At 41.7% G+C, this 25948-nt stretch overlaps 1 protein-coding gene across 1 annotated transcript in view; it reads right to left on the bottom strand.

Annotated features, from left to right (window-relative positions):
• The window catches only part of si:dkey-11f4.7 (piezo-type mechanosensitive ion channel component 2), an 83631-nt gene that overhangs the window by 15904 nt on the left and 41779 nt on the right, over positions 1-25948 (bottom strand). The window contains 15 exon segments of the mRNA XM_039735930.1: positions 2030-2236; positions 5904-6080; positions 6267-6439; positions 8096-8262; positions 8454-8528; positions 16349-16466; positions 16592-16701; positions 16835-16903; positions 17107-17231; positions 20039-20128; positions 20400-20559; positions 22101-22197; positions 22824-23067; positions 24605-24770; positions 24891-24992. Of these exon segments, the coding sequence (XP_039591864.1) occupies positions 2030-2236; positions 5904-6080; positions 6267-6439; positions 8096-8262; positions 8454-8528; positions 16349-16466; positions 16592-16701; positions 16835-16903; positions 17107-17231; positions 20039-20128; positions 20400-20559; positions 22101-22197; positions 22824-23067; positions 24605-24770; positions 24891-24992 (2080 nt within the window).

Below are 25948 nucleotides of genomic sequence, written 5' to 3'. Positions count from 1 at the left end.
ACAAACGAATAGGAAAGCAGGGTGTAAAGCTTAACTTTAAATTAGGCTTATAGACATGCTGTTGCTGGCATTAGTCATGCCTAAGACGAGTACGATATTCGTGAGATACAAGTTTAATGAGAAGACGCAGGGTATAAACGAGACTTTTGATCACTTTCTAACGGAGTTAAAATTGTTGGTGATGGACTGTGCTTATGCAAATGAAGATGAGATGGTCAAGGACAGAATAATGTTTGGCACAAACTCAGCGAAAGTGCGAGAGAAACTTTTAAGTGCCTGGTCTGAGCTAACATTAAATAATTGCTGGTGAAAGACTGTGCTTATGCAAACGAATTTTAAAAATGTTTCCATTTCTTTTTCACAACTTCTTTAACACACTTCTTCTCCGCTGCGAAGCGCAGGTATTTTGCTAGTATATTATATACAGTAGATTCATTACACACAGAGTGATATATTTCAAGTGTTTATTTCTTTTCATTTTGCTGATTATGGCTTATCACTAATGAAAACCCAAAATTCAATATCTCAGAAACTTAGAATATTGTGAAAAAGTTCAATATTGTAGACTCCTGGTGTCCCATTCCTGAGCTTTTAAATGGTTTCTCAATCTGGTTCAGTAGGCCACACAATCATGGGTAAGACTACTGACTTGACAGTTGTCCAGAAGACAGTCATTGACACCCTCCGTCCACAAGGAGGGGAAGCCACACAAGGCCGTTGCTAAAGAAGCTGGCTGTTCACAGAGTGCTGTATTCAAGCATATCAAAGGAAAGTTGAGTGGAAAGAAAAAATGTGTCAGAAAAAGGTGCACAAGCAACAGGGATAACTGCAGCCTTGAGAGGATTGTGAAGCACAGCCCATTCCAGAATTTGGGGGAGATTCTCAAGGAGTGGACTGCGGCTGGAGTCAGTGCTTCAAGAGCTACCAATGACAAGATGTATTCAGGACATGGGCTACAACTGGCACAACATTCCTTGTGTCAAGCTACTCCTGAACCAGAGACAATGTCAGAAGCGAGAAAATGGGCTGGACTGTTGCTCAGTGGTCCAAAGTCCTCTTTTCAGATGAAAATAAATTTTGCATTTCATTTGGAAATCAAGGTCCCAGAGTCTTGAGGAAGAGTGGAGAGGTGCAGAATCCAAGTTGCTTGAGGTCCAGTGTGAAGTTTCCACAGTCACTTATGATTTGGGGAGCCATGTCATCTGCTGGTGTTGGTCCACTGTGTTTTATCAAGTCCAAAGTCAAGACATTTTAGAGCACGTCATGCTTCCCACTGCTGACAAGCTGCCAAAAGTACCAATACCTGGTTTAATGACCATAGTATCACTGTGCTTGACTGGCCAGCAAACTCGCTTGACAGTCTAACTCCATAGAGAATCTATGGGGTATTGTCAAGAGGAAGATGAGAGACACCAGCCCCAACAATACAGATGAGCTGAAGGCCGCTATCAAAGCACCTCGGGCTTCCATAACACCTCAGCAGTGCCACAGGCTGATCGCCTCCATGCCACGCTGCATAGATGCAGTAATTCATGCAAAAGAAACCCCAAACAAGTATTGAGTGTGTACATGAACATACTTTTCAGTAGGCCAACATTTCTGTATTAAAAATCTTTTTTTTTTATCGGTTTTATGTAATATTCTAATTTTCTGAGATACTGAATTTTGAGTTTTCATTACCTGTAAGCCATAAACAGCAGAATGAAAAAGAAATAAACAATTAATGAATCTATATAATATACGAGTTTCACTTTTTGAATTGAATTACTGAAAAAAACTAATTTTTTCGATGATTTTCTAATTTATTGAGATGCACCTGTGTAAAATTAATGCTGGTAACGGCAGGATTTGGTCATGATGATAAATGAGCAATATTGAACCTGTGCACCAATGGAAGTAGGCCACAGAATTAAATTAAGTACAACGGAGTACTCTCAGGATGATACGCAAAGAAGTGCTGAAATGGTGTCATTTTGCTCATATCATATAATCCATAGTCCTGATACACTCGTTTCTTGGTATAACTTACTTGTTCAGAAGGAGTTCACTGGCTGTAAAGTTCTGAGCTTCTTCTGGGGTTGGTCTGCTCTCCTCCACATCTCCCTCCTCAGGAATGTCCTCCAGATCCCGAGACAAAGTCAGACAAGGTGCCCGAGAAGAATTTGATGACCCAGAAGATGATGAAAAGGTTGCTTTGTGCTGGGTGATTCCACTCTGTGCCTCCTCCTCCTCTTGGCTGCAAAGGTCATATGTACTTAGACAAGACTTTCAAATAGTATACTACTCATGACATGGCATCAAGAGCAGGAGAAGTGCTGACACAGACACCAGTTCTTTAAATCTCTAAGTCTGAATTCAAGAGTTCAGAAAATGAGTGGATGTGCATTTGTTGCCCTTGTTTAATTGAAAACTCAGAAAATGAGTTTCAGTCTGGAGTGGGAATGGAAAACCCTAAATGATGGAAATGTTCTTTCCTAAAGCCAAAAAACAAGAGCCCTCTTTAATTTACTTTAAAGAGTTGGGGCTACCACAGGGTGTACCCCATTCTTGTTGTGGTGTCTTGTGGCCTTTACACACAACCTGATGGAGGAGCTGGCAGCCTTAGGTTTAGAATGGACAGTTTCTGCTCCCTTAATTGTTATACAATTTTATGTTTTTCACACTATAAGTTCCCAATAAAAGAAGACTTATTATATCCAAATCCTAGCACAGAGAAACAATGAAGTCAAACGAATTAATGCAAAAATTGTCGATTAGTTACACGGCAAATTGGTTAAATGCATATCAATAGACTATGCTCAAACAGTTGGTGGTGATCGTGCGGAAGATGAAAACATCAATTTACAATATCCTGAAGAATAAGTACAACTGTTAACACTGTACGGTCTTCCACCGCCAGAATTACTGTCGGTCGAAGGAAATATCCAAGAAAGGTAATGTAGTACATCTACCACGGATAACATTAGACACTAAAGGAGATCTTGATATGGCGTTCGTATTAAAATAGTAACAGTTTCCTGTTAGAATAGCTTTTTCAAATACAATTAACAAATCACAGAGACAAACATTCGAAAAAGTCGGTTTATTTATTAGAGAGAAAGAAACGAAATTCACCCACGGCCAGTTATATATTGCGTTGTCACAATGTAAGTCCAAACACAGAATCAAAATGCAATGCGATATTGACGAAAATGTAATTAAAAAAATATTTTTATGAGGTTTTATATTAAAAGTGTAAGTTTAAAAAGTATTTGTGTGTTAATTTCAAATCCAAAGTGAACGAAATCGCATAACGCAACAAAAACGCAACATGAAACATAATTTACTTTCAAATTATTACGTTTTACTGTTTTTTAATATGGTTAATTACTCAGAATGTAAAATAGTTAGGTCTACTATGCATATGTTACAATTCCCATGAAAATAACAATCTGTTTAAATTGTACATCCGCCTCCCCATAAGCGAGCGGCTGAACCACAAAGTGCTTAGCACGTAGCGCCAGCCCAGGTGTTTGTAAGCGAAGCGATCAGGGGGCAAAGCCCTCTAGTTTTTCTATATATTAACTATTGTGATTTGATTCTGTAATACCTGTATATTACAATATATTCAGTTTTCAATTTGACTAATGATAAAGTGTTAATCATGTACCTATTGACAAAATTTTATTACATGTAATCAATCCATCCTACTTAATTTTTAAAACCAAGACTGGGAATATTCAGTAATAGTACATAACACACTGACATTACGATATTATAGCGTAATGCAACCCTTGTGTGGTGTAATTTGTTGAGAAATTGAAGTTTGCAGTAGGACTATCAATAAATAACTGAGATTAGAATATTTCATTCAGTCCTCTCTAAGATTTGCTTTTTGTTCCTTTATCCCTCAAACCAGCTGTAATAATTGAAATAAAAAAAAAAACCTGGTGGTGACTTTGAGAACTACAATAATTATCATCCTATATCAAATCTACCGTTCATTTCCAAAATTCTTGAAAAAGTAGTGGGAGCACAGGTTAATGCTCATCTCACAGACAAGAACCTGTTTGAGTCATTTCAGTTTGGTTTTTGTCCAAAACATAGTACTGAAACAGCCTTGGTAAAGGTCACTAATGACCTGTTGATGGTTACTAGCAATCCTTGTGCTACTCGATCTTTGTCTTGCCTTTGATACTGTCTCCCAAACTATTTTGTTGAATCGGTTAGCCGCCATTGACATTATAGATCCTCCTTGTATATGGTTAACTTTATGCCCGTCTAATCGTTTGTTCATCTAAAAATCTCTCAATCACGATCCCTCCCAGTCACTGGTGGTTTTCCCCATGGATCTGTGCTTTACCCTTACTGTTTTTAATATATCTACTCCCTTTAGGTGGTATTTTTAAGAAATTTGGAATTGATTTTCATTGTTATGCAGACGATATTCAGCTCTATATATCTACAAAGCCCAACTCTGTCCTTCCTCCTTCTTGCCTTCATTTCTTCTGATTTCCTCTACCTCAATAGCCTTTAGACAGAGCTTCTCCTCATTGGCTCCAAGTCTGCTTTATCAAAATCTAATAATTTTTCTCTTAATATTGATGGTACATCAGTCTATCCCTCCCGTCAGTTAAAAAGAGTTTGCTGATACTGATGCTCTGTGCAAGAGAGGACAGAGCCGACTATACTTTCTTAGAAGGCTGGCGTCTTTCAACATCTGCAATGAGATGCTGCAGATGTTCTATCAGACGGTTGCGTTGATCGCCATCTTCTACGTGATGGTGTGCTGGGAAGGCAGCATAAAGAAGAGGGACACCTCACGCCTGGACAAACTGGTGAGGAAGGCAGGCTCTATTGTAGGCACGGAGTTGGACAGTTTGACATCCATGGCAGAGCGACGGGCGCTGAGCAGGCTCTTGTCAATAATGGAGAATCCATTGCATCCACTGAACAGGATCATCTCCAGACAGAGGAGCAGCTTCAGTGACAGACTGCTGTCACTGTCCTACTCCTATCTATCTATCTATCTATCTATCTATCTATCTATCTATCTATCTATCTATCTATCTATCTATCTATCTATCTATCTATCTATCTATCTATCTATCTATCTATCTATCTATCTGTTATCTTTGATAGTACTCTGTCTTTTGAATCCCATATCAATAACGTCATGAGGTTTTTCTTGCACACCTGCGACCCTACCGCACACTAAATAGCACCGCCATCCTTACTCATGCATTGGTCACTTCCCGCATTGATTATTGTAATTCTGTTATTTTTGGTCTCCCACATAAGTTTCTCCATAAACTCCAGCTTGTTCAGAATTCAGCTGCTCGTATTATAACTCAGACCTCTTCCATGCAACACATTACCCCATCTCTTGAACAGCTTCATTGGCTTCCTGTAAAATTTCCCATTGATTTTAGAATTCTTCTCTTTACCTTCAAAGCACTTCATAACCTTGCTCCATTATACCTCTCTGAGCTCATACATGTTTATCTATCTATCTATCTATCTATCCATCTATCTATCTATCTATGTTTGTGTTCACCTCTTGAAATAATACGATGCATGTTTAGTGTTTAAACTCTTTTATGTCTTGGTGTTTACCTCAAGGGTACAGAGCTAACCAGCTCAAAAGTCTTTTCAAATCAAACTGTTTGCTTTCCGTTCATTTGCTGTATTCTCTCCTATGCTGAATCACTGAGTTTTTCCCTTGGTCCATTTTACACCCCTTTATTGTGCTCTGTTCCTGAATCTACTGATTTAAGATGTAAGGATATTGTTACCAATTTCTTTAATGTCTCCTTGTTGCTATAGAGAAAACAGCTCACTCTAGTTTGCCTAATCATGGCAGGCACATGCATTTGAACGAAAGCAATCATTTCAATGTACTTGAAAGTATTGTGTGTTTTTACCCTGATTTCAAACGGCCATTTTCAAACGAGGACAAATCAATATTAGAAGTCTTGCACAGCCTCCGGCGGAGGTGCTCTGTGGATCGCAGTGGAGAAGGAGCAGCAGCAGAGGACATCTCATCCAGGTCATCCTGTGTTGTCTGCCTTGAGCTAAGACTGGTCATGTCTGTCACACAGCTTAAGCAAAAAAGACACTGGGATTATCTCATGGCAAAGCAAGAAAAGAAAACAAAATTTACTTTAATGGGGAAACTTACAAAAACAGATTATGGATGATGTTAACCCAATAAAAGCTGTGTACATTGTCAGTGGGCAAGATGTACATCATCTCTGGACAAACAGCTATGCTTGGATGGACAATACCTTGAGATGCTGCTATCCCAAGACAGCTTGGAGTCTGAACTGGGCATCTTCTGGTACCCTTCAGATGTCCCTGGCACCACATAATCACTCTTCTCATCAGACTGAGACAAGCTTTGTTGAAGGAGCCGGGCATTATGAAACCGCCGGATTGTTTCATGGGAAGCCTCTTTGCCCTGAGAAGGTCACATTAGACATCTTTAGAATTAGAGCTTCAGACAGATACAGAAACTGTCCAGTGCTCAGTGTGGACAGCAGTCCATAGACTGAAGGCGTGGGTAGCCGCACACAAACTATGCATAATCTTTTTTGGACTATTTGCTTTCTGGAGGATGAGGGGACCACAGCATAGAAGACTGTAATTATGAAAGTTTTTATTTATTATTTTATAATATATACTAAAATCATAATATTAAATATTAATTTATAATAGAGATAATGACAAATGTGACTAAGATGAGCCAATTCCTTCTGTGCTCTAACAAATGCTGGTGCAAGATGCACATCTATGGTGAACTGCAGAATGGTGGCTGACCAGACAATGATGAAGAATGGACTAAAATAATTGTTGATAAAAAGGTGGGAATGATGAGAAGGATGAAAAGATTAATTTAAACACTTATGGATTAGAATTAGAATTAGAATTAGAACAATCTAGACGAGAACAGGCCATTCAGCCCAACAAAGCTCGCCAGTCCTATCCACTTGCTTCCTCCAAGAAAACATCAAGTCGAGTTTTGAAAGTCCCTAACGTCTTACTGTCTACCACACTACTTGGTAACTTATTCCAAGTGTCTATCGTTCTTTGTGTAAAGAAAAACTTCCTAATGTTTGTGCGAAATTTACCCTTAACAAGTTTCCAACTGTGTCCCCGTGTTCTTGATGAGCTCATTTTAAAATACAAGTCTCGATCCACTGTACTAATTCCCTTCATAATTTTAAACACTTCAATCATGTCACCTCTTAATCTTCTTTTGCTTAAACTGTAAAGGCTCAGCTCTTTTAATCTTTCCTCATAATTCAACCCCTGTAGACCTGGAATCAGCCTAGTCGCTCTTCTCTGGACCTTTTCTAGTGCTGCTATGTCCTTTTGTAGCCTGGAGACCAAAACTGCACACAGTACTCAAGATGAGGCCTCACCAGTGCATTATAAAGGTTGAGCATAACCTCCTTGGACTTGTACTCCACAGATCGTGCTATATAACCTAACATTCTGTTAGCCTTCTTAATGGCTTCTGAATACTGTTTGGAAGTTGATAGCTTGGAGTCCACTATGACTCCTAAATCCTTCTCATAAGGTGTACTCTCGATTTTTCGACCGCCCATTGTGTATTCAAACCTAATATTTTTACTTCCTATGTGTAATACTTTACATTTACTGACATTAAATTTCATCTGCCACAAATCTGCCCAAGCCTGTATGCTATCCAAGTCCTTCTGTAATGATATAACTGATTCCAAATTATCTGCTAATCCACCTATCTTGGTATCATCTGCAAACTTAACCAGCTTGTTACTTATATTCCTATCTAAATCATTTATATATATTAAAAATAGCAGCGGCCCTAGCACTGACCCAGGTGGAACACCACTCTTAACATCGGCCAGTTCTGATGAGGTTCCTCGCACCATCACCCTCTGCTTCCTGTGTCTGAGCCAATTCTGCACCCATCTAAAAACATCACCCTGAATTCCCACTTCTTTTAACTTGATGCCCATCCTCTCATGTGGCACCTTATCATGGATGTGACAGTAACTGTCAAAAGTCTAAAGTTACAGCTGACAACACGACACAATGGAGTGTTTTTTGGAAGATTCTGTCATCAGCTTACTTTTCTCAGTTCACGGTCCAGAATGGATTTCTCAAAGCGCAGCACCATGGAGATGTCCAAGTTGTCTTTGCAGAATGAATTCAGTGCGCAGGTCATGTCATCCATGAGTGAAAGGATGAAGACCCAAAAGAACTTGAATGAATCCATTGCTGGCTGGATTGTACTTTCTAATTAAAGGGACATACAAGAAAATTGTAAAAAAAAAAAAAACTCTTTACCACACATCTTATCAACATTATGTGTCCATATGTGGGACTCTCAGAAAAGGTCATGTCATGTTAGACTACATTGGTGGTTAGAGCCGATGGTATGGTCTCCTGAAAAGTAAAAGAGGCAGAAGACTGTCAAGCAGCCATACCTTCCTTTCCTGGTAGTGTTGCATCTCTTGGAATCTCCTCAAGTTCATCTTCACTAGACTCTGCCACATAAATTCCTAAAAAAGAATGGAACAAAACAATGATCAGGAACTATAGGAGAACATCAAGGGCAACAAATGATCAAGAGAGAAAAGGAGAAAACAGTAAATGGTCTGAAATGTGTAGCAAAGGTTGCAAGTGGCCTAGTATAAGAGATAGAAGTGACTCTGTTTTGGACACAGAATGCAGAGACAATGAGGAGTTGTAAGTGAAGCACAGTGGAGAATACGTTGTGAGGAATACTGGTAGAGAGGAGTGTTAATGGAAACAATCGGAAGAGCAGATTCAGTAAGGTATATGATGCGAACAGCTCTAATACTCTGGATTATATATAATGAGGCCTATGAAGGATATTGACAGGAGTCTGAAATAATTCACAGACCAAACAGAGTGAGGGTTCTGATCATTCAGGCAAAGACTATAACAATTATGATATAAACTGAAGTAACAAAGCAGAGTCTGAAATGAAGAAGAGTTGGCAGTTTGTCAGGTGAAGGACTGCGACCGACAAACCAGAAGTAAGAGCAAGTGGCAGAGTAAAGTCAGATGTAAAGAGCAGAATCTTTCAAGGTCTAAACTGAACAGTCTGAGCCAATAGGCAGAGAATATTACAATTGTGATATAAAGAGCCATGGAAGACTGAAGTGAAGAAAGACAGTGACAACAGTCTGAAGCAAAGGGCCAAGTCACTCAGGGTCCACAACAGAGATTGATGTGCTTGAGTAGAGTGGAGCATGAAGTTAGGAAGATCACTGAACAAATTACATTAAGAACAGTGACAACAGTATGAAGAAAAGGATAGCAACAGTGTCAGGCGATATCTAAAGAGACATAGTCGCATAGAATGATCAGGTTTAATCTGTGGAGTGAGGAGTCTGATATAACAAGTACAAGTAATTAAGATGCTGTCACACACGTACGCATGGGAGGCAGCTAAAGAGCTTGAGTAAGGGCAATTCTGAGTCAGACCGGGATGTGGCAGAGTGCACTGACTCTTCTTCTCCCTTTCCTGTAGACCATCCATGGGAGATTCCACCTGGCCCTATTGACGTCACTTCCGGGTCCGAGCCTATGGAGAAAGACCTTGTTGGCTCCAGCCCCTTTGATGTCACGTCAAGGCTCAAGCCTATGGCCCGACCCCTCTGGCTTCACTTCCTGTCTTCCCCTTTAAAAGCCTCCACCTTTTCCTTATTCCCTCAGTTCTGTTTTGGACTCGGTTTTGTGCACATCAGTACTGTATAACATTTTGCAACTTTGTAGCCAAGATACCAAATATATGGGTGGCTGCCCCAAACCTTGTTATGACTCTGTGTGGGGTTTCTGGCAATGCTAATATACAACAGATACAATCACACGCTGTACTGCTGCACTCCGACTTTGAATCCGGTTAACCTACAAAGCTTCTACATTGTGCCACATCATACAAACTGCCACAAAGTAATAATGTAACCACAATGAACTCCTTTACCTGTTAATGTTTATTAGTAATAGACTGAAACGTAAAGACAGAAAACATCTGAGTGCTCAAGCTCTGCCGATACAACTCCTCCTCTCACAGTTAACACAATGGACACTGGGAAAGGCTCACACTAATGCCATAACATAACAGAGTAAACAGATTAACTGGAACACAACAGGAAAACCTACAACATTACGAAGACTACCAGGATTTAGGGCTGTTCCAAATAACTAAAGTTAGTATTTTAGACACCCGTTACATTGGCAGAGAGGAGTGTGCAGAGAAAAGCAGTAGCAGTGTAGAGACTGCAAGGCATCCTGGAAGTGCAAGCGACAAAAAAGTAAACATAATGTAAGGAGTCTGCAGTGAGGAAGGCCATGGAGTATGCTACAGTATGTAAAGGAGAGTAAAAGTGTTGGAGGGGGCTTGATACACAATGGCTTCAGAAAATAATAAGATCCCTTCACATTCACCACACTTCACACATTTGAAATGGAAAAAGTTGCTATTTTTGCCTATCAATCTACACTCAATATCCAATCATGACAAAGTGAAAACGTGTTTTTTAAAAAGGTTTGCAAATTGATTAAAATCAAAAACTGAAATAGTTCATTCATGTAAGCATTCAAACCCTTAATTTTTTCCTTGCAGTAGCCCCCTTAGCAGCAGTTACAGGCTCCAGTCTTCTTGGCTAAGTCTCTGCAGCTTTTGCACACCTGGATGTGGGTAGTTTATCCCATTCTTCCTGGGAGATTCTTTCAATGTCTGTTACACTGGCTAGAAAGTGTCTGTAAACTTCTATCTTCAGGTATCTCCACACATGTTTTATGGGGTTTAAGTCTGGGGTTTGGCTGAGCCACTCCAGCGATGTCAAGGCTGTACGCCTCAGGTCATTGACAAGCTGAAAGTTTAACTGCATTCTGGAGCACAGTTTCTTAAAGGACCTCTCTGTATCTGGCTGCATTCATCCTTCTCTCGATTCTGACCAGTCTCTCTCTCCCTGCTGCTGAGAAGCACCCCCATAGCATGATGCTGCCAGCACCATGCGTCACTGAAAGGATGGTTTAAGGAAAGTGATGAGCAAAGTCTGGTCTTCACCGGACATAATGCTTGGAGTTCTGCCCAAAGAGAAGAATTTTTGTCATAAAAGTCCAGAGGACCCTTTACCTCCTGGTCATAAGAGTCCTTTAAAAGGTGTTTGGCCATCTCCAAGAAGAAACTGGACACTCTATCAGAAACGCCTGATTGATGGAGTACTGCTGAGATATCCATCATTCGAACAGGTTCTCCCATCTCAGCAGATGATTTCTGAAGCATTTTCAGGGTGACCATTGTGTTCTTAGTTACTTCCCTGACCAAGGCACTTTTTTTGCCTAATTATTGAGTCTGGCTGGACAGAGTCCTTGTGGCTCCAAACATTTTACATTTCAGTTATCGAGGCCACTGTGCTCCATAGAACACTCAAAACTTTAGAATTGTTTTTATCCCCTTGTCCTGATCTATGCGTTGCCACAATTTGATTGTGACGGTCTGTAGAGAGTGGTTTGGACTTAATCACTTGGTGTTGCAGTGTGGGTCATCTCTATTCTCCCAGACTCCCTTTTGGAAGCCTATTAAACCTGTACCACATAATAATGTAACCAAGGGATGGGCCACAGGAAGCGAGGACACACTGTCAGCAGTGAATGGTGTGAACTATGGCCAGCCATTCATCCCGGCCAATACCCCCAGGCCGCCAGGTGGAGCCCTCCCTGCAGCATGGAGGTGCCCTGAATGCCAGCAGGGAATTATGGACAATGGAGTTTTTATCCACAGCCCTGCTGGATACTACGGGGGCCGCTAGAAGGCACTGCAGGGAGGAGCAACGATGGTTTTCCCTGCAACCCGGAAGTGCGTCCTAGTCACATGGACAGAGGAAATGATGTGCTTCCGGGTTGAAGAAGAGGAGTTTTTATCTGACCTGGAAGTGTTACCAGTTGCATGGACAGAGAGAGAAAACACTTCTGGGTCACGGACTATATAAAGGACTGTGGGAGATCCCAGGGTTGAGCTTGTTGGGAGGAAGGGTGGCAACGCGTCTGGGTGTGAAGGATTGATTATTGTATTGTGGATTTGTTATTGTTTGGTGTCTGGCGTCTGGTCTGAGGGTTCAAGGGGACGACAGTACCCCATCTGTCACAATGGGTATAAAAAGTGCAGGTGCTTTTATTAATAAATTTCAAAACACAGGTTCAAAATTCAAATACGCCAAGAAGCAAGTGCAGTGTAATCTTCAATTCAAGAAATAATCCACTTTTGGACGTAAATAGTGAGATGCCTGAAAGTCAATAAAAAAATTCCAATAAAAGGCAGTGTTCCTTCTGCATTAAAAAGCAGCAATCGAAAAGCACATTAAGATCTCAAATTGAAACTCCACAGTTATCGGGTTACCTCCACTTCTATCCACCCAGCACAAGTCCCTTCTTTCATCTCCTTCAGCTCATCCTAAAAGGTCTTGCAGCCAGACAGAGATACAGATTACTACAGTCCAAGTCACTGGCTCCTTTGCCAATTGTCTCCTTTGGCACATCTCCTGGTACACCCTGAGCCAGACTCGGTCCTTTCTGCTGCCTCCATCTGTGTCTGCAAGCTCCCAGAATGCTCAGCTGCTCCCAGCTCTACTCTTGAAGTGCTGTTCCTCACACTTTCTCACAGGGCCCCTGACCACTCTGCCATGCTACATCAGCCTTGGTGGTATGATGTGTTTTGTTGTGGGTGTTGCTTGTGTCCGTTTGTTGTTTTTTTTTTTTTTTTTGGTTTGTTTTTGCACTTTCATTCACTGCTCTCTTATCCTTCACCTCTTAATTCTCTTGTCTTGCTCTCCCTTATATTCCTCCATAGGCACAAACCACAGGAAGCCACTGAAGCAATCAGAACAGAATACACCCTCACATGGCAGATGCACCCCACCTCGATTGCTCCACCAACTCCAAACAGCTGCACGAGCATGCACACCCACAGAGACTGAGCTGGCTATTTATTAATTTAAAACTGATCTTCAACCACAAAGCCACAGACCCTCTATATCACACTTGGTGTTTGTCCAGACCTACAGTGGGAATTGTCGAACCACATATATATATATACTGTATGCTATATATAGCTATTTTCCCTATGCCTCGGAAGCACACGTGGACAAGAGGAATGACGTGCTTCCGGGATGAAGAAAAGGACTTGTACCTGACCCGGAAGTGATACAGGATCACATGGACTGGGGATTGAGAACACTTCCGGGTCAGGCTAAATAAAAGGACTACGAGAGCTCCCAGATGGCAAGCTGAGCTGGGTGGAAGGGTGGCAACGCGTCTGGGAGTGGAGGAATTGTTTATTAGTGATTATTGTGATTTATATGAGTATTGTAGTGGAGAGTGTGCTTTGTGCACTCTGGCGATTAAATAAAGTCAACATTTGGACTTTTATCTGGTGTCTAGAGTCGTGGACAGGGGTTCAAAGGAGCGAGAGCGCCCCCTATGTGTATATATATATTGCGTATGGGAGGCAGCTAAATGGCTTGAATGAGCCAGCCCGGGATGTGGCAGAGTGCACTGACTCTTTTACTCGCGCTTCTGCAGACTGTTCACGGGAAATTCCGCCTGGCCCTGATGACATCAATTATGGTTCCGACCGCTTTGACATCACTTCTGGGTTCGAGCCTATGGATGAAGACCCTTCCAGTTCCGGCCCCTTTGAGGTCACTTTCTATACTGGCCTCTAAATCCCACCACCTTTCCCCTGTCCACTCAGTTCTGTTTTAGACTTCGATTTGTGCACATCAGCGCTATCATTTTATTTAATTCTGCAGTCAGAAAATAATATACGGGTGGCTGACCCAAACCTTGCTATGGCTTGTTGTCGAGTTTGTGAAAATATATACAGGTGTGAGCAATTCATAAACGATGTTCAGTTAATTAAGGTTGGAACAGGTGGACAATCAAGTTTTAGACACATCTCAATGATAGGTAAAGCGGACAGAATGTACCTGACCACAATTTGTAGTGACACAGCAATGAACCCGAATACTTACAGTATATAAAAGACAGCTTTCAGTATTTGATTTTTAATACATTTGCAAACCTGTGTTAAACATGTTTTTATTTTGTATAGATTGATAGTGAGTGTAGATTGACTGGGAAATTGGCAAATTTATCCATTTCAAATTAAATCTACAGAAAGTGAAGGGGTCTGAATACTTTCTGAATCTCCTGTATAGTAATAGAAAGAGGTCATTAAGATTCTGTGCTAAATAACAGAGGTACTGAAGTGTAACATCATGAAAAGCCCAGATATTAAGTCAGTGAAAAGCCCCTATGATCTGCAAAATGCCACAGGTCCGCTGCGCCCTCGACCCTCTGCAGTTTGCATACCAGGAGAAGGTGGGAGCTGAGGATGCCATCATCTACATGCTTCACCGATCCCTCTCCCACTTGGACAGAGGCAGTGGTGCAGTTAGAATTATGTTTTTGGACTTCACTAGCGCCTTCAACACCATCCAACCTCTGCTCCTTATGGACAAGCTGAGAGAGATGGGAGTAGATTCATACCTGGTGGCATGGATCATGGATTATCTTACAGACAGACCTCAGTATGTGCGTCTTGGGAACTGCAGGTCTGACATTGTGGTCAGCAACACAGGAGCGCCGCAGGGGACTGTACTTTCTCCGGTCCTGTTCAGCCTTTATACATCGGACTTCCAATACAACTCGGAGTCCTGCCACATGCAAAAGTTCGCTGACGACACTGCTATTGTGCGCTGCATTAGGAGTGGGCAGGAGAAGGAGTATAGGAACCTAATCAAGGATTTTGTTAAATGGTGCGACTCAAACCACTTACACCTGAACACCAGCAAAACCAAGGAGCTGGTGGTGGATTTTAGGAGGCCCCTCATGGACCCCGTGATCATCAGAGGTGACTGTGTGCAGGGGGTACAGACCTATAAATACCTGGGAGTGCTGCTGGATGATAAATTGGACTGCACTGCCAATACTGATGCTCTGTGCAAGAGAGGACAGAGCCAACTATACTTCCTTAGAAGGCTGGCGTCCTTCAACATCTGCAATAAGATGCTGCAGATGTTCTATCAGACGGTTGTGGCGAGTGCCCTCTTCTACGCAGTGGTGTGCTGGGGAAGCAGCATAAAGAAGAAAGACGCCTCACGCCTGGACAAACTGGTGAGGAAGGCAGGCTCTATTGTAGGCACGGAGCTGGACAGTTTGACATCCATGGCAGAGCGAAGGGTACTGAGCAGACTCCTGTCAATCATGGAGTATCCACTACATCCACTGAACAGGATCATCTCCAGACAGAGGAGTGGCTTCAGCGATAGACTGCTGTCACCGTCCTGCTCCACTGACACACTGAGGAGATCGTTCCTCCCCCACACTATGCGACTCTTCAATTCCACCTTGGGGGTAAACGTTAACATTATACAAAGTTACTGTCTGTAGTACCTGCATTGTTATCACTCTTTAATTTAATATTGTTCTTTATCAGTATGCTACTTCTGGAGTATGGGAATTTCCCCTTGGGATTAATAAAGCATCTATCTATCTATCTATCTATCTATCTATCTATCTATCTATCTGTCTATCTATCTATCTATCTATCTGTCTGTCTGTCTGTGTCTGTCTATCTACCATATAGACCAGGGGTGGGCAATGTCGTTTGTGGAGAGCCACAGTGGCTGCAGGTTTTTGCTCCAACCCAGTTTCTTAATGAGAAGTCGATTATTGCTGATGAAGCACTTATTGCTTAAGTGTTATTTTGATGTTTCGTTTTAGTGGTCTCGTTTGTTAAGGTTCCCCACCCTTAATTGCTTATTTCAATCTTAAAATGCTGCATTCACTGTTTTAATGGCTCCTTATGAGCAATAAGATGTAAATGACAAAGCATGCAGCAGTTCTTCATCTAGCTTTTTTCCATTTACATCTGTGTGTGTTCATCATGCACTGTTTGATTTAATAAAACACTTAATAGAAAAATGTGACTGAAAATGATCTTTTTTAGGCTTCAAATTATTTGGATGCTAACCTTGGAAAGGGAAAATTCTAAGATATAAGAACTTTGCAGTGTGCAGACTAACAAGCCATAAATTAAATAAGGTCTGAGATTGGCAATGATTGGTTTCCAGTTAAGTAAATGGGTTGGAATGAAAACCTGTAGCAACTGCGGCTCTCCAGGATTGACATTGCCCGCCCTTGACATAGACAAAAGTACTAGGATGCCCTGATGGGAAGAGCAGAAGTAAACTTTAAGCTTTGTGTGAAGACTATAAAGTTTACATGAACTGCACAAAATGGCAAGTTCACCCAATTTATAAAACTGTCTGCATCAGCATCCTACCTCGTTCCTGCATCTCCTCCTTGTCTTTTTCCTTCTGATGCCTCTTCAGTATTCGCTCCTCCTTCTTTTTAATTTTCAGTGCTTCCTTGGAGCTGGTCATCCAGGCCTCATAGGCAAGCTGGAGAAGAAAGACAATGAGTGCACCAGTCAAGCTCTGGGGGTGCTGAAGCTGATCCACCCCTAATCTTAAACTTCTCAGCCCTTGTCTTTCTATGTTCACACTCTACTTTACTGTGACCACACCTGAAAGGCTGATTTCTTTTTACTGACTTCATCTTCCATTTTCTGTGGCTCTTCCTCGGCTTCTTCCTCACTGTCTGAATCGAAGAGGCTATAAGAGCCATCTCGAATCACTGGAGAATAGAAGAACCAGTGAATTGTCCCATAAGTTAGAGCACACACCAGGAGATGCTTACTTAAAGTGGTTGGTTGGTAAGAAGGTGATCTCTTAGTGTTTGCAGCTTTGCCAAAGGAGTAGGTACTTACTGCTGCTGTGAGTGACCCAAGGTTGCCACCAATTCTTTTCCTCACTCCTACTCTCTTGATTGCTTCCCTCTGTAAGAAAAAGGACAAGATTATTGAGTAGCAGGCGATACACGTGTATGAGAAGAGCTCTTCACCTTTGATGACATTTCACTTTCTTTAAAAAATACACATACACGCAAGGTTTTTGATTAACTAACTTTACAGATTCAGGCAAGATCAAGATGTTTGCTACTTTTGAAAGTTCACTGGTGAGCTCAAAGAAAAGAAGCTACCCCGAGTATTTCCGTGCCCAATTTCTTCACTGTCCTTTTCTTTCTTCATCTGCATTGCAGTGGCTGCTGCTGGGATCATTTTCCCATCCTGGAGCTTTTTTTGTTTCAGTTTGATCTTTTCCATCCTTAAAAAACAAAATGACAAGTCGGCCAAGTCTAATCAGTGACAATAGCAAAATGTTGGGTGACACAGGTACTGTGGGAAGTGGCATCCCAAGTGGTTATCAGGGTCCTAAGAGCCAGAATGTCTGCAAGCGACAGAATGTCTTCATAAATGGCTCATTGTTCACTCCATCTAAATCATGGTGGATCTACAGTGGTGTGAAAAACTATTTGCCCCCTTCCAGATTTCTTATTCTTTTGCATGTTTGTCACACAAAATGTTTCTGATCATCAAACACATTTAACCATTAGTCAAATATAACACAAGTAAACACAAAATGCAGTTTTTAAATGATGGTTTTATTATTTAGGGAGAAAAAATCCAAACCTACATGGCCCTGTGTGAAAAGTAATTGCCCCTTGTTAAAAATAACCTAACTGTGGTGTATCACACCTGAGTTCAATTTCCGTAGCCACCCCAGGCCTGATTACTGCCACACCTGTTTCAATCAAGAAATCACTTAAATAGGAGCTGCCTGACACAGAGAAGTAGACCAAAAGCACCTCAAAAGCTAGACATCATGCCAAGATCCAAAGAAATTCAGGAACAAATGAGAACAGAAGTCATTGAGATCTATCAGTCTGGTAAAGGTTATAAAGCCATTTCTAAAGCTTTGGGACTCCAGCGAACCACAGTGAGAGCCATTATCCACAAATGGCAAAAACATGGAACAGTGGTGAACCTTCCCAGGAGTGGCCGGCCGACCAAAATTACCCCAAGAGCACAAAGACGACTCATCCGAAAGGTCACAAAAGACCCCAGGACAACTTCTAAAGAACTGCAGGCCTCACTTGCCTCAATTAAGGTCAGTGTTCACAACTCCACCATAAGAAAGAGACTGGGCAAAAACGGCCTGCATGGCAGATTTCCAAGACGCAAACCACTGTTAAGCAAAAGAACATTAGGGCTCGTCTCAATTTTGCTAAGAAACATCTCAATGATTGCCAAGACTTTTGGGAAAATACCTTGTGGACTGATGAGACAAAAGTTGAACTTTCTGGAAGGCAAATGTCCCGTTACATCTGGCGTAAAAGGAACACAGCATTTCAGAAAAGAACATCATACCAACAGTAAAATATGGTGGTGGTAGTGTGATGGTCTGGGGTTGTTTTGCTGCTTCAGGACCTGGAAGGCTTGCTGTGATAGATGGAACCATGAATTCTACTGTCTACCAAAAAATCCTGAAGGAGAATGTCCGGCCATCTGTTCGTCAACTCAAGCTGAAGCGATCTTGGGTGCTGCAACAGGACAATGACCCAAAACACACCAGCAAATCCACCTCTGAATGGCTGAAGAAAAACAAAATGAAGACTTTGGAGTGGCCTAGTCAAAGTCCTGACCTGAATCCAATTGAGATGCTATGGCATGACCTTAAAAAGGCGGTTCATGCTAGAAAACCCTCAAATAAAGCTGAATTACAACAATTCTGCAAAGATGAGTGGGCCAAAATTCCTCCAGAGCGCTGTAAAAGACTCATTGCAAGTTATCACAAACGCTTGATTGCAGTTATTGCTGCTAAGGGTGGCCCAACCAGTTATTAGGTTCAGGGGGCAATTACTTTTCACACAGGACCATGTAGGTTTGGATTTTTTCTCCCTAAATAATAAAAACCATCATTTAAAAACTGCATTTTGTGTTTACTTGTGTTATATTTGACTAATGGTTAAATGTATTTGATGATCAGAAACATTTTGTGTGACAAACATGCAAAAGAATAAGAAATCAGGAAGGGGGCAAATAGTTTTTCACACCACTGTAACATTCACAAAAAACAATGTCTAACATCTCATTTCCACCTTGATCCACTACAATTTCAGAAGAATCTTGCATGTAGAACCATCCATCCATTATCCAACCCGCTATATCCTAACTACAGGGTCACGGGGGTCTGCTGGAGCCAATCCCAACCAACACAGGGCGCAAGAAAGGAAACAAACCCCGGGCAGGGCGCCAGCCCATTGCAGTTGCATGTAGATAAGATTGCAAATATCACATTTTAGTTTGTTAATGTAAAATTAAAATGAAAAATTCCCTAAAACCAGGTCAGAAGCCTGGTTCTGATTCTGGGTTTTCCTAGTGTCAGTAGAAAGTGGGATGAAAATTGCATTTGATCCAGCACTTAAATTAAAAATCTGATCAGAATTTTTAAGGTCAAACAGTTTGGAAGAGGTTTTTTTTAAGTTTCACTAAGACTGTTGGATCAGTGAAATCTCGCTGTTTAGAGGTCACTGGACGTGTTTCTCCGTTTTAAATTGACTGTTGCAATGCCAAAGTCAAACAGAAATTCCAGGATGTTTATGGTAGCATGCTGGCTTAGTGGTTAGTGTTGTAGCATCAAAGCTCCAGAGTTGTCAACCCAGACACTGTGAATGAAGAGTCTGAATGTTCTCTATATGTCCTGTCAGTTTTTTTTAAGTACTTCTCTCTTCCACCAAAATCCTAAAAATATGTGTGTTAGGTTATTTGGTCACTCTTCACTGCCCTCAAGTGGGTGTGTGATGTTAACTTGATAGACTGATGTCCATTCTGGGTTATTTTATGCCTAATGGGATACAATCTAGCAACCATGACCCCGGTCTGAGCAAATGTATTTGATAATGAAAGGGCAGCTACATATGAAATATGAAGCAGATTACAGGCCTGAGGAGGCCTATTTAGGGCTTTGTAATTACTGATCAGTGAAAGATGGACCATGTGGGTCCAGTGCATCATGGATTACCTGTAGCGTCTTACTCAGAATTATAAATTTGCTTTGCAGGGCACACATACTGTCTTTTGAGGGCCTCCATGGATTTCTGCTCATTCTGCATTCGTGCAGCAATTGCTTTCTTCACTTTAGCTTCAAATAGCTCAGCTCCCCTGGAGAGAAAGAAAATAAGAATTCAGTGCCATTCCCAGGCCACTTCTGATCATAAGGAGTAGATAAATCATGGCACAGAAGTGCACTGGCTAACTAGCAAATGCCTTCATTACTCAAAATGAAACTATACTATAACTGTCTACACCAAGAGTATTCACCATTTAAATTCAAATTAGACCCGGTGCCACACCACACACATCTCAATCATACCCAGCGCCACCACAACTTAAATCAAAATTTAGCTGATGAATATTGTGCTGAACAGATTACCTGGATGCAAGGATCTTTGATGCCTTCAGGTCAGCCACTACATATAGAAAGTAGTAACTGAGGAAGACCCGCCTCTGTGCCAGTAGAAAGATGAAACAGATGGCATCCCAGATGACGCCAGCTTCTCCTTCAGGAAGCTCACATTCTTCATTGGTAGGTGCTGCAATGACAAAAACAGGCTTCACTGTGTCCACTGCTAAAACTACAATGCAACTGGCATTACCTCTGTGAACTCAAGTCATTGATAAACATGTACTGAGGATGGCTATGACAATGAGAACTCGTAATAGTAGGGATAGGCACTTCAAAAGTGCTTTGTGCTATTTTATTCAAACAATAAAAGTAGTGTTCAATATATTCAGTAAATACTGTATTTACGCGTGTACCACGCGCACATTTTTTCCCGAAAATTAGCATTAGAAAATCAGGTGCGCTTCATACACGAGGAAATGTGCGCGTCATACACGTGGAAACTTCTTCTGCTTGGGCTCGCGCACTCGCGCTCTCTCTCGCTCGCCCACTCACGTTCTCTCTCTCGCTCGCTTGCTCACCCACTTGCGCTCTCTCTTTCGCTCACGCACTCACGCTCTCTCTCTCGCTCGCCCACTTGCGCTCTCTCTTTCGCTCGCTTGCTTGCGCTCTCACGCTCTCCCTCGCTTGCTTGCTCGCACACTCGCGCTCTCTCTCTCTCGCTCGTGTGCTCGTGCTCTTGGTCACTTTTCATTGGCGCCTATAGGGTTGCACTGAGCCCGAGTCTGTCTTTCCTATGCCTCAGCTCCTGTGGGATCCCTAGAAGCCCCTACTTAACTAATGTCCCAGTCACCATCTCTTAGCATCCACCAGGATGCGCTGAGCTCAACTCCATCTTCCCTACACCCATCTCAGCATCTGTAGGATCCCTAGGATTCTCACAATCACTCCTAGTCTTTAATGCACAGAAGGTGTGATCAGGTCCACTCCTGGAGCACCTCTCATGCAGTCATGCCACTGACAGCTTCACCACCATCTATTAACACTAGCTCCTATCCAATTCTGATCTTTCACCTTTTCTCTTCCTTACTTCCTCAATCCCTCCTTGTTCTTTTGTTTTCTCCAGGTTCTTTATGCCTTGTGGGTTCAGACTCGCACAGTGCAAATGAGGAAACTGTCTTAACTGACCACATTTGCATGTGAATGCACAGTCAGCCAATTTCCTGATTAAACACCCCAGCGGTGCTCGGCTTTGCTGCAGCACACACCCATACCCTCAAAACCTGAGCTACACCATGTTGTTTAAATGACAAAGACACCATACCATGGACCCCTTACTCACTTCACCACAAGTGTCTATAGTTGGGGCACCAGCTTCAGAGACCTAAGCTCAATTGCTAGCCTGGTCAAAGTCTGTGTAGAGTTTGCACATCCTTCCATATTAGTTTGGGTACTCATTTTCTTCCACATGTTAAACATTCGAAGGCTAGGTTGATTTCCCTAATGTTTATTTGATTGTGAGCATGCACCTGAGTGTGGGCTATCCCATTTGGGGCTGGATCCTGCACTGTGCCTAAAGCTGAAAAAATGCAGGATTAGACAAAGCATGGCTTTTGTTAGTTCAGACAGGGAGACATTGCACAGTGGATTAATGGCTAGATACTGTAAGTCTGTGATCACAAAATGAAGCAGAATGTGGGTGGAAAGGTCAGAGGTCTGGATATAACTTACGCAGTTCATAGCCTGGCACAGTACAGAACATGCTTAGCATCTGGATGATCCAGCATCCTTTCTTCAGGAAGATGTCCATGTAGACACAGGCCCCCAACTACAAGAAAACAACACTGGAAGTCAATTTTCAATTATTACATTTAAGTGGGCAAGACACAATAAGTGCAGTGCAGAGACAAGTTCTCTGCAGTCTGGAGGAAAAGTGTTTCAGAATGCCAAGAGCTTTATTATGCTTTTCATATAAAAAATTATATGAGGATGACAAAGATGTGGCTTGGGGTCAACAGTACCCCTTTCGACCCCAGGCTGGCTCATCCCACTAGATAAAATGGACACTTGGCAGAACCTAAAGGTAATCAAGATTAACAGCCCCACCGATGTGTTAAGACAGAAGTATAGGGTGGTCTAGCTCAATTCATCTAGAAGGAAAAACACTGGGTACAACTATGTGGCCACCTGGAATTACTTCACTGAGCTGGGGAAATACTGGGTAGAAACCTATGGCTGACAAGCTCACAATTAATAATAAGACATTGGGCAGAAATGTGAAACAGCCAAGCCTCGCCCACTTAGAAAAAAAACACACAGCAAAAATGGATGTTAGCAAAAAAGTTTTCCACGGGATCATAAAAAAAAGATAATGATTTTCCTAAGCAACCTCACACAATTTAGGTTCAATTTATAGGCCATTAAACACATCTAATTGACCGTCTGAATGCTCACCGAAAGGGCATTCTTCATTGTGATGACTAGAGTAGTGTAAGCAATAAGAAGGTCCCAGCGCTTCAGCACATGTTGAACCGGCTTCAGCAGCAAAGTGCCTCCAAATAGCATGAAGTAGAAGCAAGACATCAAGTAGCCCATGCAGAAAATGTTGATCCTTGTTGTTCCTGTGATAAAAAGGAGGCAGAGCACCAGCCAGAAGAAGTATCCAAAGATGGAGACTTTTGCCATGTCCAGGTAGGACCTATCAGGAAGGTAAAACAATACCAGTGGCAAACAGGAAAAGAGGCTGAGCAAATATCCAAACGATCCACTAAACAGCTCCTGAAAGAACATGAGTGAGGATAGGTCCTACAGTTTCCAAGGTGGTGTAACCTATACTGAGACCATTACAGATGGCAGCGTGTAAGTTAAGTGGCTTCTGTACTATTGGTGGACAAGCACTAAATAATTGTGACTGTTTAATTTAAGGCCAAAGCAATTTTATTATCATGACATAAACAATCACTGTAGAAGTGTAACCGTCACTTGGATAGCCAATCAAGTGATCTGATTGATCAAGTGGTACTCCTAAGGTGAATAACCATAGAAGAGGTGTAATTATGAAGAGGTCAGCCACATCAGTGTTAAAGTCATGAGATGATCAACCACTGTGTAATAATACTTATGAGTTGCAAAGGTGACACAGAGGGGTGACTGTCAGATTGATGGCCTCTGCAATGTAACAATCATCAAATGGACAACAGTGGAGCGGTATTTGTCAGATGGATTGCTAAGGCTTACGCATGTCACTTGGACTGCCAGCATAACATGAAAATAATGACCTGGACAATCATCATAAGGAATCAAATTCATAAGGTGCATAAGCTAATGCTAAGGATGGCCAAGAACAGTGGGAGCACGAGACAGATATTCACTTATTCATTAACTGCATAGCTACTGCAAATGGGTGTGTGTCACTGGGAAGGCTTCTGTAACATAAGAACTGATAAGTGGTCAATCACCAACGGGTGATACTCTTGAGGTCAAATGGCACTGAAGAAGCATGGCTGTCTCCTGGATGACCAATTAAATTCTGTAATCAAGAGGTGGGCAATCACTGTGGAATGATACTCAATAGGTGAATAACCACTGTAGAGGTGCAATTATAAAGTGGGCATGCAGAGCAGGACTATAATCATGAAGTGGACAACCAATGTTCAATAATACTTTTGAAATGTTTAACTGCCACATAGGCATGACTGTCTGGTTGATGTCAATTGAAGTGATAGAATCATGGAATGGACAACAGTGGAGTGAACTTTGTGAGGTGGATAGCTAATGCAAAGGTTGGCCACTGCAGTGTTAGTATTTTGTTGGACAATCCCTTTGAGTGATATTCATTTGGTGGATAGCCAGTACTAATGGGTGATCGTAACTTGAATGGCCAAGGTAACACTAAAAGCATTAGGTGGACAATTACCTATTCATTCATCTTGATGACTTCTATAACACAACAATCCAGAATAGACAATGAATATGGAGGGATACTCATCATGTGACTAGAAAGTGCAGGAGTGTGACTATCACCTGGATGGTCTCAACAGTACTCTTACTATGGGGTAGTCAATCAATGTAAAATGATACTCTTGAATGTGACTGTCAACTGGATATCATCTACAGTGTTTCAGTCACAAGAAGGAAAGCATCTGCAGGACTGTTTAGCAAATTAGCTAAAATAATGGATAACAGAACCAAAAAGTGAGTTGTTTCATTGATCTTGCTCTCCTGGTGTATCTCACCTACAGTGAAGGAAGTTGTGGACCAGGCTGTATTGGCTGAGGTCTTTGGTGTCAAGGCTGCGGCTTATTTCAGTGTTATCACCTGCTAAGATACGAAACACTGCAGTGTTTTCATCTTCAAACACCTGCCACTGCAGAGAAACACAGAGGAGCAGCAAGAAGTCATCTGTGTGGATAAGAGTCGACAGGTGAGGTCAGAATCATGTCAGTCCCGTTACCACAGCACACTTTTTGTATAGACTTTTATCACAGCCTGGGTCTCCATAGCTGCTTTATAAAAACTCACAGATTAAAAAGCTGCTGTTCGGAGGCATGGCAAAGTCTGGCAAGAAGAACCACTTGATAAGGTTGGAACTGAAAGGCAAGCCAGGAGTCCTCCACGGGTAATCTGCATGAAAAACAACAACTGAGTTGACATCCTGCCATCTAACTGAGGTACAGGGAAACACAGCCTCCTAAAAGGCAGCCTAGGTACAGGGTGAGTCCAGTGGCCTTAATCAGCTTCTGTTAATCTTTTTAGTATAAAAACAGGCAAACCAATTTATCCTTGCAATGTTTCCATCTCCACACACACACACACACACAATATAATACTACCCATCACATTTTGCAAAGTATGCAAAATTTAGTTAAAATTCCAGGAGCTTTTTCTTCCCACAAACTATGTAGCACTTTATGTGACTTTCCCCCAAACACACAAAATGGCATTTCCTGAGACCCACCCAAAATACACACATATTCACTGAAATACACAGTTAAATGCAAAAACACTCCCTAATTCTTTCCTACACACAAAGAAATGTTTCCTGTAACCCTCCCGTCATGAAAGTAAATAATTTTGTAAGCATCTTCAATCACACAAAGCAACCCTAGCAATGATCCTCCATGCCACACACATCAAGTAACACATATTTGAAATTCCCCAAAATACAAAAAGTACTACTTTGATTTCGTCCCTTTATACATAGAGCTGCACTCCCTGTGACCTTCTCCTAAAATCCAATTAAAACCATGAGCAAACAGAGCAAAATTCCCTAAAAATCCTTACTAAAACAAAGTTAGACTTCCCCTTGCACACAAAGTAATTCTCCCTGTGATCCTCCACTCCATAAATATGAAATAATATTGAACACAATCACACACCCTGTGATTCTCTCCATTTGATCCTCTCCTCCACACCCACGGAACAAAACCCAATGAAATACGCACAAACAGAAACAAAGACTTACACTAAGCCTCCCACTGCAACCACAGTAATTTTCTCTGGAATCCTCCACTCCACAAAGACTGAAATTTCTTCCATATATTTAGTAATACTCATCCAACGCACACAAAGTTGCACTC

The sequence above is a fragment of the Polypterus senegalus genome, chromosome 14 (assembly GCF_016835505.1).
Source record: "Polypterus senegalus isolate Bchr_013 chromosome 14, ASM1683550v1, whole genome shotgun sequence".
Taxonomy (NCBI): Eukaryota; Metazoa; Chordata; class Cladistia; order Polypteriformes; family Polypteridae; genus Polypterus; species Polypterus senegalus.
Note: the sequence above shows the minus strand (reverse complement) of the source record. Positions and strands in the feature narration are given on the sequence as shown.